Genomic DNA, 16,972 nt, shown 5'->3' with positions numbered 1-16,972 from the left:
TCCATATCTCCCCAGGAATGCTGGTCCACTATCAGCCTCCCAAACACATGTCCCACTGGCCATGTGTGCCCCCAGCAGATACAACCCCAGTGCGAGAGACCTACCGCAGCCTGCCTCATCAGAGCCGTCGGAGCAGTCGACTCGGCCGTCACACTCAGGATTCTCTTTCCACACACACTGGCTGTTCTGACAAGTAAATACATATCCAGGGCAACTGCCTGAAGGAACAGGAAGGTGGTGGTTAACCTGGCCCCTTCACACTCTACAGTCTTCCAGAGCTCCCGACCAGAAAGGGGACTGCCGATCCAGAGCCTCCCTGTGCAGGGACCCATCCCCTGGTGCCGGACTCATTCTAAGCTTGTTCTGCAGAGAACAAAGACTGGAGCTGGTGTCAGAGGCTGGGCGCATCCCCAAATGGATGATGAGAAAGTCCAGGACTGGACCCTCATGGAGAAAAGAGAGAAAGTGTCTCTGAGCAAACTGGCTTCCCAGCCCTTCCACATTGCTAATGTTAACTACATAAAACGTCCACCCCCAACCTCTTCCCCAGTATCCACAGGAGACATTGTACCAACACAAGCAGGTGTGAACCCCAATGAGGCTGAAAGGAGCAGCTGTTACACCAGGGCTGCCCTTTGCCCATTATCAGCCTGTTGTGATTGCAGGTGCATTTTGGTAGCTCAATCAGGCCTGGGTCTGTGCCAATACCCCAGAGCCACCCCATCCTCGGGGAAAGTTCAGACTTCAGACCCAGACCTGACTGGAACATCACAGTCAGATCCATCTCTGTAACAGGACCTGGGATCCCCTGGCTCAGGGACCAGAGGCAAGGAGAGGCACTGCTGTACTATGCATGGACATGACTTATGGATGGGTCAAGCCATGTTACAGATTCAGAACAAAGCTACAGCGTCGACAGCCTTCAGAGCTCCAACCTCCAGAGCAGAAGGGAGCAGGGGGTGGCTCTGCTAGCCCTCACTGTGAGCATGGCTGGATCCTCCTGGGTGATCCAGCTGGCATGGGCTAACCCTGGGAGGGTTCTACTCCTTTGGAGGATGCAGGCTTCTGGGTATGAGCAGGCAAGGCACTGATTCAGGGAGAACTCATACCTGATTTTAATCCAATTCCATACAGAAATGCCCCACTTGGCCCTGTAACACAATGGAGAGATGGGGAGGGTGAGAGGATGCAGTAATTCTAGGGTCACAGGTCCAGGTATCTTTCAGAATGGGGTTGGCGAATGGCAAAAGATGCTGGGATGTAATATTGAGATGCTCATCCTTTTAGTTCTCACAAGTGTAGCAGCCACCATCCTGGTCACCTGGGCCTTCCAGCTCTGAATGCCTGAGCCTCCATGGATTGAGCTAAAGAACCAGGCTCTGCAGCTGGCAGCTCTAACAGACTTTTGTCCTCTGTGGATCAGACATGGGGGGCTCACAACAGACATTGACCAGTGGGTCACCAGCTCACCAGGGCAGCGTTGAGGAACTCTGACATCTTAGGGCGAGTCCAGTGACTTTCCATGGCTATTTTTCCAGTCAGTGACAGCCAAGAACTAACACCTCTCAGCCCTGAGCCTGGTGAGAGGGGCTTCCAGCTCCGACAGTAACTGGAGATGGTCTCACTGAGCACAGCCAGGGGTGCTCCAGCACACCCCATGTTTTCCTCTTCAGACACCCCCCAGGCCAGCGTGGGAAGCAGCAGAGGAGCAGTGAAAATACTGAAAGAAATCTTTTCTAGAAATCTTTCCAGGAGGCTGGAGGTCACCTGCAGCTAACCCCCAGCTGGGAGACATACTATTACACAGGGGAAAGCATGTTATACTTGCTATACTATAGTATACTTTTTGGCCATTAGGTGGTACTCGCTGTAACATCCTTTATTTAAACTCACAACAGCCATTGTTGACAATATATTAAGGGATCAAACAACTCAGGTATATCAGTATATCATGGAAGCTCTGTAGCCAGTCGATATCTGGTACAGAAGCCTGACGTGCGAGTAGCAGCCCAGCAACCTGTCATAGAATCACAGAATATCTGTGTTGGAAGGGACCTCAGGAGGCCATCTCATCCAACCCCCTGCTCAAAACAGGACCAACCCCAACTAAATCATCGCAGGCAGGGCTTTGTCAAGCTGGGCTTAAAAAACCCCTAAGGACGGAGATTCCCACACCTCCCTAGGTTACCCATTCCAGTGCTTCACCACCCTCCTAGTGAAATAGTGTTTCCTAATATGCAAACTAGACCTCCCCCACTGCAACTTGAAACCATTGCTCCTTGTTCTGTCATCTGCCACAACTAAGAAAAGCCGAGTTCCATCCTCTTTGGAAACCCCCTTCAGGTAGTTGAAGGCTGCTATCAAATCCCCCCCTCACTCTTCTCTTCTGCAGACTAAATAAGCCCAGTTCCCTCATCCGCTCCTCGTAAGTCATGTGTCCCAGCCCCCTAATTATTTTTGGTGCCCTCCGCTGGACTTTCTGCAACTTGTCCACATCCCTTCTGTAGTGGGGGAACCAAAACTGGACATAATACTCCAGGCGTGGCCTCACCAGTGCCGAATAGAGGGGACTAATCATTTCCCTCGATCTGCTGGCAATGTTCCTACTAATGCAGCCCAGTTGGCCTTCTTGGAAACAAGGGCACACTGCTGACTCATATCCAGCTTTTCGTCCTCTGTAATTCCCAGGTCCTTTTCTGCAGAACTGCTGCTTAGCCAGTCGCTCCCCAGCCTGTCACGGTGCATGGGATTCTTCCTTCCTAAGTCCAGGACTCTGCACTTTTCCTTGATGAACCGCAGGTTTGTGTAATTTTTGGTGGTGCCCAGAACGTCCACAGGAGAGACCGGGGCAGCTGCCCCGGGTCCCATGCTTTGGGGGGGCGGCTCTGCACTTCAGGAGGATGTGGGGTCCAGGGTGGCCTAGGGGGTCAGCAGGGGGCCCGGTGCTGGCAACAGTGAGTGACCTGGCCCCAGCCCACCCCACTCCAGTCCTCCCGACATCGCTCGGGGGAGGCGGTGGAAGCCCGAAAGAGGCGGGTGGAGACTTGGGGGAAGGGGTGGAATGGGGGTGGGGAGGGAATGGAGCAGGGTGAGCTGGGGCTGGGTCACTTTCTGCTGCAGGCGCCAGACCCCCCACTAACCCTCCAGGTCTCCCTGGACCCCGCGTCCCCATGAAGCAAGGTGCCCCCCAAAACACGGGCCCTGAGGCGGTTGCCCCCGATTCGTCCTATGGACATTCTGGGCACCACCAAAAATTATACAAACCTGGCTCCGATGCTTGCTAGTCAATCCTTTGGAGCCTACCAGAGCTAGCATCTCCCTGTTCTGTGTCTGATGCATTTGTATATGATGTGGCAAATTGCCAGTACAATTATGATGGGTCCCGCGCTTCCTCTTCTTGGGTGGGGTTCGGGACACAGTTTCCTGCCCCTGAGCTCGGGTTTCTACTGTCCCAGTAGTAACCCAGAGAAGGGTAGTGGAGAGGGAGGGACCCAGGCCTGCCCTCTACTCCGGATCCCAGCCCAGGGGCCCAAGGGATAGTGGTAAAACACTTGAACTAGCGGTTCCTTCCCCTGGGCTACTTCCCTCTCTGCACCTAGGCCACAGCACCCAGCCACAGCACTTCTCCAAACTCTCCTCTGCTCCAACTCCTCCAAACTGCTCTCTGCTCCAACTCCTTCCCTTGTCTGATCGAAGCAGGGGGTTTCTATCAGGTGACAGGCTTCAGGTGCTGTAATTGGCTTCAGGTGCTTTTAATTAATCTATAGAAACCGTTCTTCCCTCTACAGGGAATAAGGCTTCTCCTCATCCTGGGACTTACAAATCTCTCCTAGATCACTCTCCTGCTGCCTTCTGGCCATGCTGTATCACAACGGCCATTGGGCAGGGAGATTGAATTGGGCTTTAAAAACCAAATTGAGATAAAGCTAAAGCTGAGGTGATTGTTTGTGGCTTTGCTAAGTGCAGCCCTTGCCTGTTATCAGCCTCTGCTCAGGTTACTTCTCTCTGGCGACAGGCCCTGCCTGAGGATGGAACCTTTCGTGCCTCTTGGCAGGGACAGGAGATGCTTACCTGTGAGTAAGGCCGAGGAGATGGTCCCATAGGTGGCCAGCGGGATGCCCTCCTCCCTCAGTGCTGCAGCCAGCCCATGTCTGAGGGCCTCTTCCTCCACACTGGCGCTTAAAGGCCAGGAAGCCTGCGGGCTGAATTGCAGCCGGAAATGGACAATCACACTGGAGTTCCCATTCCTGCTGGAGGAAAAGACTCACTGAGCACATTTCCTCACGATAGTACAAGGATGAGCTGTGATCACAGGCCTGTCCTCTCTCCACCCGCCCTTGGCCCCACACCACAGAGCTCCCCGGGGAGCCTGTGGGTAGATGCCAACCTATTTGCTCAGTAATAAAATGTCAGGGTTTCCACACTGATTCTGGTCTGGAGGGTTCAGAACGGGCCTGTCGCTTGCTTTACAAAGATTAATGAAAAAATACGATAATTACAATTTTTATCAAAAATGTTACTGAAAATCTGATCTACAAAATTAACCACATATTTGTTTGACCAAAAAATTAAGTTTTTGTCAAAAAAATAATGACAACCATTTTAATCACATTTTTATAAGGATTAAACATACTCAACATTTTTTGAAGAAAAAAAAATCCCAGAGTTGGCAAAAGGCCACATTTTGACAAAAATAAATAAATCCTTTCCCCCGCCAAAAGAGAGCGACCAGAAGTCAATGCAGGCCAGACTCATGGAGCCGCAGTACTCCACGGCTGGCTGTAGGGAGCCACAGAGCAGCACACACTCACCTGTACTCCAGGACAGCACAGCCAACACAGCTCCCTTCCAATGGAGAGCCTTGGAAGCTGGTTAGAAACTACAAGGCAAAGAAGAGTGAGGCCGGCAAACACTGGCTCAGATTTTCTTTAAGCAAAAAGCCCTGGGGAGAAGAGACCAAGGCTCCAGAACCTTGGGGAGCCGTGTCTAAGAAGTGATTCTGAGCTCTGAGCCCGCTGTCCCCCATGCCCTGGGCAATTTAACCTCCTTGCCAGCTAGCTCCAGAGACGTGCTTTCACAAAGCTGTTTTTCCATTTGAAAGCCAGACTGTGCTGCATACGATAAGAGGAACCAGCCACAGGTGCCACCAGAAATGTTTCCCTGAAGAGAGATCCCTACTGCAGCTGCTGGTCCCAGTGTCTCGCTTGCCTTCCAGCATGGCCCATCCATGGGCAGTGTCTCTCCCCATCCCTGAGAAGGGACACAAGCTGCTGGAAGGAAGATGAAGCTGGATAGGCCCTTGGGGGAGCCGGCTCCATGGTAGCAGAAGAAGGAGCAGCGCTGACCTCCCCACTGCCCAGTGTGCTCACTCAGCTTTGGCCCTGCAGCCCCTCCATCGACAAACTTAGCAGCACTGTGACCCCTTGTGCATGGGGCTTGCAATGCCATTCACTCTATTTTGGCCCCACTGCCCCTCCAGGGCTGAGTGGACAGTGGGGTGGCCATTGCTAATGGCATGCAGCATGTGTAATGTGTACAGCTGTGGGTGCCACTGGAACCACCATCTCACGTGTCCTCAAAAGCTGGTCTGGCCTTAGCCAGCTGTTAGCCAAGTGTCCTTAGCTTTGAGTAGGGCATGTTCCACTCCTGCATCTGCTCCTGTCCTCAGTCTCTGTTTGCTTTTCTCTGTGCCATTTCCCTCCAATCTGTGCAGTTATGCAGAATGCCACGAGCATGGCAGCATCTCCATCCCCATTTCTCCCTGAGAATCACCCGCCTCCCTTTCTGCTGCCTCCCATCACCTCTCCTTTGCAGGGCAGGAACCCAAGAATGTTCCAGGTGGGTCAGGACATCCCAGCCCACAATATCAGGAGGTCTGTCGAGGTCAGGCCCTGCCAGCCCTTTCCCACTTGCACATGATTGTTGAGCAGGTTGCCTGCTCACATGAAGCTGTGCTGTGTCACTTCTGCAGCCTCATGCATTTCCAGAGCATGAGACTCCAGTGGTTTTCAAAAGAGTCTCTGAAGTATGGACTCCTCTGCCACTATCACTCGTTGGGGCACCTCAGACAGATGCTCGTGGCAGGGGGCTCTCTGGGACCCCTGGCCAATATCAGAGGAACACCTCACTCCTTGCACCATTTTTCTTTTACTTCTAATATTCCCATGACCCCATGTCATGGCCACTGCATCCTTTGGACTGAGGAAATCAGGAGGGGGCTGTCTTTGGAACTCCAGGTGTCTCTTTAAACAACCACAGGAGCCAGTGCTGTGTGATGAGAGAGTCCCAGCCTCCCCTTCCAGGGGCTGCTTCCTGCTGAGATGGGGCCACAGCCATGCAATGCACAGGCACCTGGGACTTTCACTGCAAGCTGAGTGCTTAGCCCATTGGAGGTTCTGGTTACCCATGGAAGAATCCAGCCAACTCACCAGCCTTTGCAGAGCGGGGGTCAAAGTCCTGTAGTAGTCCGAGTTCTCCCTTTTTAAATTGCTGTCATATGCAATTCCTCTCACTTCCACGGTGTGCTCAAAGCTGAGCTCTTGTGCAGAGCAATAAGCTGCAGACAGAGGGCAAGAGTTCCACAAGGGAGACAAGCAAAGGGGACTTGGAAGCTGACAACGTCTAGGGGTCTGGACCAGCTTCTAGAGTTTGGAAATCACCCATTTTAAAAACAAGATTATCTGTCTCCCATCTTCCTGGTGCCTCTTTGATTTTGTGCTTCCTTACACAGCTCCCCTGATCTCCCATTAGCATCCCGGAAGCTCCATGCAGACAAGAAGAGCAAAATGACAGAGATGGGATTCCTCATGTGTATATAAGAAGAGATTTTTGCCCTGACTCTTTATCTAATCTGAATGTCAAAAGTGTGGAGTTTTATTAGTGCTGGAGGAGCTCTCAGTGTTCAAGGCAGCAAAACATTAGCAGAGACTCTTGGTAATCCCAGCTATAGTCATGCAACAGGGTTTCATCCAACTGGACTGTGCTTAGCGATTGGAATAAACATATTGCTATTGGGATAAGCAGAAAGCAGAAAAAGAAACCAAGAAGTAGCCATTAAGATTTTATTTTCATTGCCCTAGAGCTGCTTTTCGTTTCCTGTAGGGGCAGGAAATAGTGGAGTCTGGAGCCCTGCAACAATCTTGCACACAGTCCCAGGGTCACAGCTGGTCCCAATACAGCAAACCATCCCGCAGCTACAGCCTGGGGCATGCTCACTGAGCACAGAACTTTGTGGGGTGATCAAGCCCTACTGAATGCGAGAGCATTGCAGTGAGCTCATCCACAACTCCAGTCTTGGGAATTAGCATCAAAAGGCCATGCAGAGGATGTAGCTTTGTGGCAGCATTTGAATGCAGAGGTGGGCTGGAAGGGGTCAGCTGGCAAAGGAGCAGAGGGAGGGAGTCCCAGGCTCAAGGGAGAGCATCTCAAAGAGGGTGTGTAAACGGCAGAGGGAGAGGAGAACCAAAGGACCATCTTGGGAGACGCCACCCTAGACGACGGGAGAAAGAATAGGAGGAAAAGAGAGTGAGACAGAGTCGTGGTGGTGTTGTGCAGGATCTTGAAGGTAGAGATGAGAGATTGAAAGGATACGTAAAGTGAGAGGAGGCCATACCCCCTCACAGAGGGGAGGGGAAGGGCATCACTGTTTGGTGTCCTCACCAGAAGACTTCCCCGATATCCCTGCTTTTTTTCTACCTCTCCTTGTGCTCCTGTGGTGGCAGCCATCCTTGGCCAGAGAGGACTGAGCGGGAGCTTACAAGTGCTTTGCTTTGCTGTTGAGAAACAGAAAGCTCTCTCCCATCCAGATCTCATGAGTTCAATGAATGTCTGGAAAAGCATCTAACTCCTGAGCTGAACCTAAACATCCTGTCTTTTGAGGTTCACCTGCCATAGGAGAACAGGCCTGGGACACTTGGACTGACTGCCCAGCCTGTTGTTCACAGACAGTTTTTCCTTTGTAGCTTATAAACAGTAAGAGCGGATCCAACTGCAAACTTACCCATTATAATGCCCAGGGAAAGGAGAAGAGAGCCACCCACGAGTACAGTCGCGATGGTTACCTTACAGCAGGTGCTGTGTGCCGCCAATCTCACCCTCTCTATGTCTGCCGTTGGCTTTAGAGCTAGGTCCGTTTGGTCCATGCTTTCAAAACAACTCTACAGGTGACCTAGGTGTTTGAAAAGAAGGAGAGGGCATGTTGGGACGACATGCAAGAGCTCAGATACGTTCATGTCAAGAGGCCCAACACAGGTGTTACCAGCCAGGAAGAGCATCACACATGAGGTCCCAGCACTCATCACTTCCCCAGAACATGCGTCAGGTTATGAGTGAAGGGCTTTTTTACTAGATCAGGCTTACAGGGTCTGAGATAACAATCACTCTGGTCACCTCATTGGCCAGACACCAGTGGCCAGTACTGTCATTTCCCAATGCTGTTGCAGTGATTAGAGAGCTAGGATGGGAGACCCCTCGACACAACAAAACACAGCCTGAATTTTCTCCCCAAACTCAAACTTGTGGGTAACTCCTTTGATCCATCACATTGTATTGGTATGTGCTCTGTGCTTTGGGTTCCAGTATGGATGGTAGGTGAATGGCTTCAACAACAAGCAAAAGCTCCTCTTGGATGCAATATTTCCAGACTGGCCGGAAAGTTCACGGCAACTCGTGCTGGGGAGGTTTCTAGATAGTTCAGTGATTGAATATAGTTCCGCTCAGAAACCACCTGTTTGGGTTCTTCATTGCACCCTCCCTCCAAGAATGTGGAGGTTCACTGCTTGCTATAAGGAATCCCTCATGTTTTCAGCTGTGGAATTTCGGTTCCATCTCGTTACGTTCATGTTTTGGTCAGATCATTCCCTGAACAGGGCAATTATTGAGTGGTCCATCCCCTGTCATCCAGTCCCAGCTTCCGGCAGTCAGAGGCTCGGGACACCGAGAGCATGAGGCATCGTCCCTGACCATCTTGGCTAATAGCTACTGATGGACCTATCTGCCATGAACTTATCTAGTTCTTTTATAAACACTGTTATAGTTTTGGCCTTCACAACATCCCCTGGCAATGAGTTCCACAGCCTGTATGTGTTGTATGAAAAAGTACTTCCTTAGGTTTGTTTTAAAGCTGATGCCTATTAATTTCATTGGGTGACCCCTGGGTCTTGTGTTATGGAAAGGAGTACATAACACGTCCTTATTCACTTTCTCCTCACCTGGCCTGATTGTATAGACCTGTCATATCCTCTACACTTTGTCATCTCTTTTCTAAGCTAGCTGAATAGTCCCAGTGTTTTTAATCTCTCCTCATTGCGAAGCTGTTCCAGACCCCTCATCATTTTTGTGGCCATTCTCTATACCTTTTCCAATTCTAATATATTTTTTGAGATAGGGATGACCAGAACTGCATGCAGTACTCCAGGTGTGGGCGTACCATGGATTTATACTTTTTGTCTCATTATCTATCCCTTTCCTAACGGTCCCTAACATTCTGTTCGCTTTTTTGACTGCCACTGCACATTGAGTGGATTTTTTCAGAGAACTATCCATGGTGACTCCAAGATCCAAATACTTTGCATTTATCAACATTGAATTTCATCTCTTCAATTGTATTTAAATAGTCCTGAGCAGTGTTCTAAAGCACAAGCCCTTGAGGGGGCCCAATCAGTCTTTCAGGTCATGTTCTCACTTCTGTTGACTTTCCATGTGGAGGTCCATGTGATGCCCAAAACATCCATAGGATGAATCTCGGGCAACCGCCCCTGGGTCCGCACTTTGGGGGGCACCGCGCTTCATGGGGACGCGGGGTCCCGGGAAACCTGGAGGGTTAGTGGGGGGTCTGGCGCCTGCAGCAGCAAGTGACCCAGCCCCAGCTCACCCTGCTCCATTCCCTCCCCACCCCCATTCCACCCCTTCCCCCAAGTCTCCACCTGCCTCTTTCCGGCTTCCACCCCCTCCCCCAGCGATGTCGGGAGGACCGGAGCGGGGTGGGCTGGGGCCAGGTCACTCACTGCTGCCAGCACCGGGCCCCCTGCTGACCCCCTAGGCCACCCTGGACCCCACATCCTCCTGAAGTGCAGAGCCGCCCCCCCCAAAGCATGGGACCCAGGGCGGTTGCCCCGGTCTCTCCTATGGACGTTCTGGGTATCACTGGCAACCCCCCAGGCTGCCCTGGACCCCGTATTCCCCCTGAAGCATGGGGCCCCCCAAAGCGTGGTAAGCCCAAACATTGGTGGAGCCGAGCCAAGTTCCTAAATATTGATGGAGCATGGGCACCATGGGCCCATATAACTCACTGTCTATGCTAGCAAGGTGTCATGTACCCCGTATACACAGTAGGTTGCAGGGCTGCTACTAGTAGCCGGATTTGGACTGGCTACAGAGCTTCCATTATATCGAGATACACCAGAGATGTGTTTGCTATGAGATCCTTTAACGTACTGCAAACAATGGTTGTTGTGAGCTTAAGGTACCGTCTAGTGGCCAAACAGCACAATACAGTTTAACAGTCTATCACTCCTCCCCCTTTGAGTAAACATACATCTATCTGTTGGACTATGAATTTTTCAACATCTTGTGCATTTAGTCTTGAAAGAGTTGTCATTAACCAGGATCTCCGTCATAGCCTCAGGACTTTTAGAGTAATGACTTTTAGCACTCTGCTGTGTCTGTTTAGAACTTAAAAAGAAAAGGAGTACTTGTGGCACCTTAGAGACTAACCAATTTATTTGAGCATGAGCTTTCGTGAGCTACAGCTCACTTCATCACATCTGATGAAGTGAGCTGTAGCTCACGAAAGCTCATGCTCAAATAAATTGGTTAGTCTCTAAGGTGCCACAAGTACTCCTTTTCTTTTTGCGAATACAGACTAACACAGCTGTTCCTCTGAAACCTGTTTAGAACTTGTGCTTCTAAGTTAGTTTCAGGTTTTTTCAAGTTCCTCCTGCCTTTTTGTCTACTGTTCACAATGCTCTGCTTTCTGTATAGCTGTGGGCAGATTTAAGTCTGTCTTTAATTGTAGTTGCTGTGAGAAACTTTTGTCTGTTAACTCAATAAACAGCCTGTCTCTGATATTTTCATGTTCTGCAGTCCCAAAATCACAGTTTTCAGCCAACGCATGCAGGGTTCTTATAAAACACTCAACATCTCCCTCTGCTTCTTCATTTCTCTGGTGAAAACATGCTCTTTCAGAAACCACTTTTTGCTGACATCTAAAATATGCATCAAACGTTCTTTATGCATCTAACAAAGCAGAACCCTTTCACAATCATCTTTGTGACTGTCTTCAGTAAAGGTAAAAGATTTAAAAATACATTCTGCCTGCTTTCCCAAATAAATTAAAGAAGATATCTGAATATCGCCAGTTTTTAGGGGAGTTTAGTAGTAATGAAAAAGCCATAAATCCAGCATCTCTGTTCAGACCATTATGTTTAGTTGTGAATTTAAGCTCCGAGGCTCATCTTTTGAAAGTGGTGTGCAGGTTTCCTTTGAGGATGAGAATTGATTAGACACTAAAAATCAGGGTCTTAATAAAGACGCTGGATTTATGACTTATTACAACAATCTGTAACCCACTGACCCTCCTTTTTGTACTATGACTAAAGGGGTGTTAATGAGCAACTTCACCTCGAACGGTTACTTACAATATGTGCTAACTCCTTGTGCTAAACTGTCTGTTAGGTCTTTTATTTAGCTGTGACATTTTGAGTACTCGTCCCAGTCTGGAGGAAGAACTCGGTGTAGCTCCAAAGCTGGTCTCTCTCACCAAGAGAAGTTGGTCCAATAAAAGATATTAGCTCCCGCACCATGTCTCTCTAAATAGTTTTAAGGAATTTGAAGTTTATTTTGAATTGTTGTGTATCTACATTAGTTTACAATTTAAGCTTTATTTTTTTTATTACAAAGACAGTGAACTATGCAATGGTTATAGGTTTCCTGGTCCTCCAGGTTTACCAGAGGGGACCAGAAGGAGCTTAATAAATGTGGGAACTTCCTGGTTACGAGTTCTCTAGCTGCTGCTTTAAATTTGGCTCTTTGTGTCTATGTCCTCACACTCCACACAGAACATGGGGTCCTGTTTAGCGATAAACTTCATCTGCTTGCCCTTCTGCCCCAGCTGTCCATGCCTTAGGGTCTGTTTCTCTAGAGCCACATTGTCAGCTGGTTTGGGGTGACTGCTTGAAAGATCTACATAAAACTACCCTGAACAGGGAGCAAAGACAGACAGTTGATAGGACACTAAAGCAAAACTCCAAAAAAATAAAAGTTAGTGGAAGAATCCCCATAATTACAGCCGAGTGTTCCAGCTGGAAAGAACATTTTAAATAACTGTCCTTTCCTTAGTCATCAGGTAGATGACTGGGTACAAAATAAATATCTAATTTGACCCCAGGATCTTAATGCACCTGGTTCTTGCCTTTGATACAGAAACCACTGCAGGGCTTCAAAATTAAGGGATACTCATATGATCTGTCATGCCATTGCTCTGGGCTAAGTAACTGTGAGCCAGGAGCACAAAGATTCTTGTCTTTTCAAAGCTGTTGTATGTGTGAGATGCCCACTCAGGCAGCTAATTGGGGCATGGCTGAGGAGTCAGTTCCAGCCAAGTACAGTCATTAGAAAATTGTTCTTCTGTGTTGAAACTGGCACACATGGCCAGCTGCCACACGCCCCACGCCTCCTCTGCCACGATAGAGTCCTTTTATTTTAAAAGAGCGAATATAAGGTCTCATCGGCATTAGCAGCAAGATGTTCTCAGCATGTGGTCTGGGGACAGGGGAGAGACTCCAGGTCTCAGGATGAAAGCCATTGGGCTAATGCTGCTCCACTTCTCATTTACAAACTTGGGGCCTGTTCCTGCTTGCTCTGAATCTATCGTGAGCGTCCTCTTGACTTCCACAGGGGCAGATCAATTAATTATGATCCGGATTGTTCCCAATGTTTTGAAAACCAGGAATCACCATTAAAAATGAAGGAAACTTTTCAATTCCATTAAGCCCAAGGGAAACAACTCACCTGTTATTTACAGCCCCTGGCCCTGCCATTCTTCTGCATGCAAACCTGCCTTGACGCCAAAGGGCACAATGGACATGTAAGGTCAACAGGACCAGGGTATGTGAAAGTGCAGGTAGGGCCCTGTGACAGCCCTGTGACAACAGCACCAAATCCTGCGGCATCATTGGTTTATTCTGTTGTCACAAGCTACCCTTCATGCCCCCCTCCCCACGAGCTGAGGCTCAGAGCTGAGATACACAACGATGCAAAACTTGAAAGTGAGTATTCTTGAGAGATTATTTTTGAAGATGGGTTTTGCATTCTGCTCTCTGGGCAGCCCAGCTCAGAGCCTCTTTCCCCGTGTGAGCTGGGGAAGAGGGCAGCTGCCCATCTTCCTGGCCCCATGGCCCTTGGCTGCTGAACTGTTCTCAAGACTGCTCACCAGCCACATTTCTGGCATTCGTTGTTTCCTAGCTGCAAGCTGGGTGCCCACCTCTTCCCAACCCCTGCAGTCTGACTCCAAAGAACAGTGCAGGGAGCTCTCTCTCTTACATGGAAAGATGGAGACCACAGAGCAGGTGCAGGCAGAGCTCAACAGAGCAGGGAGACAGAAAACCAAATGCCAGGCATTTGGCTCCCACAAAATGACTAATTCCACTTGAAAAAGGCTGAATTCTGAGGCATCTTAGCAAAGAGGCATGTTTCTCAGTCACAGAACAGCGTCCATGGAGCCATGCTTGAGCTGAACGGGGCAGTTCAGACTCTCAGAAATGTTGTTTCAGGATCTCTGCAAATTCAGGCAGATATCGCTGCATCAGTTACACCCCGTTTATTTTCAATTATAGCGCTGCAGGCTGTCGCTGTCTCTGAACCTATCTCCTCACTGGAAGCTGAGGTTCTGCAGCATATGCTGCAGTGAGGGGCAAATACTGTGGCTGCAGAATGGTTTATTTATTAAATCCAGCAATTAAAGGGTTAATTCTCTCTGTTCTAGTTTGTGTGTTGAACAGGTTGGACGGTAAAGCAAAGCATCCAGGAGAGGGATCGCCAGGTTTGCAGATCATGGAACCACAGGTCAGGTGGACAGAATTACATGCAGGAGACATTGGAGCTGCTGGCGGTAGGTAGTTATGGTGGCCAAGTTTGGGTCAGGACATAGATCTGATGAATATACAGCATAGCCCATTCTGTGGCTGCCACTGCATCCTGCCATCCCTGAGACGGCATAGCGGAGAATTCAGCTTGCAGAAAAGGACTAGTTCCCAGAGGTTCCTTGCAGACACCGGCACATATTTGAGATGGCCAGATGCAATAGCCTGACCTTGTAGCAGCGTGCACGAAAGCATGTGGAAATCCGAGGAACTGGTTTGGTGCTCACAGGGTTCCATAAGGGGCAGCAGCTCTTGAGTGGCGTGTGAGGAATTCCAGGGTCACAGCGGTGAGGGAGGGTAAAACCTGATGGGCTGGATGTGGAACGTGAAGGCTCATGGGGAAATGGCGCAGTGGGGAAGACAAACGAGCAGCAGCTAAAGGCCAATATCTATAAAGACATTTAACCTTGATCCCCACAAGAGGGGCTCTGAGGCAGAGACCGAACTTGAGACAAGCCCAGGGAAGTCAGCAGCTGAACTCTTGAGACAAACCAGGCCTGAGAAGATTGCTACTCATGAAGAAGAGGAGCTGTGTGACCCTGCTCAGCGACGCCATGAGGAACCTACCCGAGCTCTGTGACCAGCCAGAGCAAACAGCCGGTTCTAATGCCTACCAGGAGGAAGGAGAAATGACGGGAACTGGCATATCCCTGGGGCCTACCCACTGTTTATAGCTCCGAGGGAGCAAGCGCCAGTGAAGGGCGGTTTGATATTAAGGATCATTTCATGGACTGATGAAACCTGAAGATGGGAACACCTTGGAGACCTTCCAGGTGTGCAGGGAGTGAAGGGAAGACTGATTCTATAGGACAGGAAATGGGGCAAGGAGGAGTATGGAGAGCACTGGAGCCCTTTGTAATGAGAGGAGTCTGTTGGGATTAGACAGCCTCTCAGGGTCAAAAAGGCAGGGCTTGTCAGGTGAGCTTCAAGCTAGGTACGAAATAGGGAGACGGGGCCCATTCAACTAGACAACCTGATGGGCACTCCCCACCCACAGGGGTGCTGCAGAACTGCTCAAGGTGCTTTTCCCAGTGTTCCCTCCTCCCAGCGTTCAGTGCTTTGCACTGGCTCAGCACTCCTGAGCATAGCTATGTGGGGAGACGAAGCTTTTCCTTTTTCTGATTCTGCCCCGCAGACACAGAGGCTACATTACCACCAGCTGCTTAGCTGCTGAGCTTGGAGCCCATTCAGGGCAGAGTAGATGTTGACAGCAGCCAATCTGCCTTGGAGCCCAGCCAGGACGCTCTGTTCTGCCAGCCATTACCTGGGATGAGCAGGCACAGAGGAGAAAACCTTCTCTGGCATCAAAAGGTTACGAGGCAGCAAGAGGATAAGCGCTGGGGAATGGTACGCAAACAAAGACAGAGGAAACACTCACTCCTTTATGCTCACATTTCAAAGGACACTTGTGCTCCAGGAGAGCTAACTGCAAACTGGGGAGGAATGACGGTTGTTCTGAGGAGGTGAAATACATGCTCTCTGGGGCTGGACGATTAAAAAAAAATCAAGGGATTGTTGCGGTTTGCTTTAACTTAATAACACCCCCTCCTGCCATCAGTAAAGCAATTCTCAACTTTGATACATTTACCCAGCACTGCACCTTCACATAGTGCTTCATACAGCTTGGTGGGTATTGTACCATTTACAGAGCAGGGTCTCCCCCAAGCCCCACCAAGCTGGGCCCCACTGTACAGGGTCATGCACAAACACCCAGTCAATGAGGATGAGCCAGGCCTGCCCAGACCGCACTGTAGCTTGATTGGACTTTTCTGGCCCTCAGTACTATGGTGACCATGGCACTGTGGAAGTACGTTCTCCAGGGTAGGTGACTGGAACTGCACACTGCACTGCACGGATCATTGCAGAATGGAATTATTTGTCCCTTATTATTTTGTACCCGTTTCTAGGATTCGATTCTCTTTTAAAGCTGTACCCAACTATCTTACATGCCCTTGCAGATCCAGGGGAGACTGCAGTGACTGTAACTTCAGTGGGAGTGTTCCCTGCATGAGGGTGGAGCAAGAACTGCAGGATTCCATCCAATGAAAGCAAGAATAAAGACCTAGGAGTGGAATCAAACTTTTATTCCCTCCATTAGTTGTATCTAACCAGGCCTAGAGCAGACAGCAACTCAGGATAGGGTGACCATATTTCCCTATGCTGAACATGGGATACCTGGTACAATTACTTGTATTAAAGTGAGTTCAATGGCAATCAATCAGAACTACACAGTACAAACATTCAAATTAACATCAAGTTGACTGAGCCCCTATTAAAAAGCAATATTGTGTAGTTGGATTCTTTTTATTTATCTTCTTATTTTTAAGGCTTTAGGGTTCACACAGAGAGGAGTGACACACACATACCCCTGCGTCCCCCGACACACATGGGGTGGGGGTGACACACACACACTCCCATACGCCTCACTCACATGGGGGGGGACCAACCTACCCTACCCTCCCTGCTGGCACTCTCTACTCTCCATGCCTGGCTAGGCTCCCGGGACAGACCCGTCTCTCCTGGAACCTGGCATCATGTTCCCAAGGCAACACATGGGCAGGGGGCATGCAGTGTCACGTGGCCCCCCAGATTTCTGCCAGGGTTCACACCAGAGTGTGGCCCGCAGCAGTCTTTCAGCACTGTGTGTTAGGGAAGGTACGGGAGCTGCTTCCAGCTGCAAGGGAGGAACGGGGGGAACGAATGACCTGGCCCTGTCACAGAACTCATCTCTTCCCTTCCTCCCACCCCGGCTGGAAGCAGCTTCTCCCTTCCTGCCCGCACAGTGTTGAAAGGCAGCAGCTAACACCTCCAGGCTGCTGTTAGCCACCGATATA

General features: G+C 49.8%; 1 protein-coding gene across 3 annotated transcripts in view; it reads right to left on the bottom strand.

Annotated features, from left to right (window-relative positions):
• The window catches only part of TMPRSS9 (transmembrane serine protease 9), a 121,726-nt gene that overhangs the window by 81,670 nt on the left and 23,084 nt on the right, over positions 1-16,972 (bottom strand). For 2 of the 3 annotated variants that reach the window (XM_048831130.2, XM_048831131.2), the window contains 6 exons: positions 8,000-8,167; positions 6,429-6,556; positions 4,812-4,879; positions 4,072-4,247; positions 1,110-1,151; positions 105-218 (listed from right to left, as the gene is read on the bottom strand). In XM_048831130.2, coding sequence (XP_048687087.1) covers positions 105-218; positions 1,110-1,151; positions 4,072-4,247; positions 4,812-4,879; positions 6,429-6,556; positions 8,000-8,141 — 670 coding nt within the window. In that variant the 5' untranslated portion in view covers positions 8,142-8,167. The remainder of the gene's footprint in view (positions 1-104; positions 219-1,109; positions 1,152-4,071; positions 4,248-4,811; positions 4,880-6,428; positions 6,557-7,999; positions 8,168-16,972) is intronic. The other variant, XM_075123188.1, reaches the window with a different exon arrangement.

The sequence above is a fragment of the Caretta caretta genome, chromosome 25 (genome assembly GCF_965140235.1).
Source record: "Caretta caretta isolate rCarCar2 chromosome 25, rCarCar1.hap1, whole genome shotgun sequence".
NCBI classification, from domain to species: domain Eukaryota; kingdom Metazoa; phylum Chordata; order Testudines; family Cheloniidae; genus Caretta; species Caretta caretta.
Note: the sequence above shows the minus strand (reverse complement) of the source record. Positions and strands in the feature narration are given on the sequence as shown.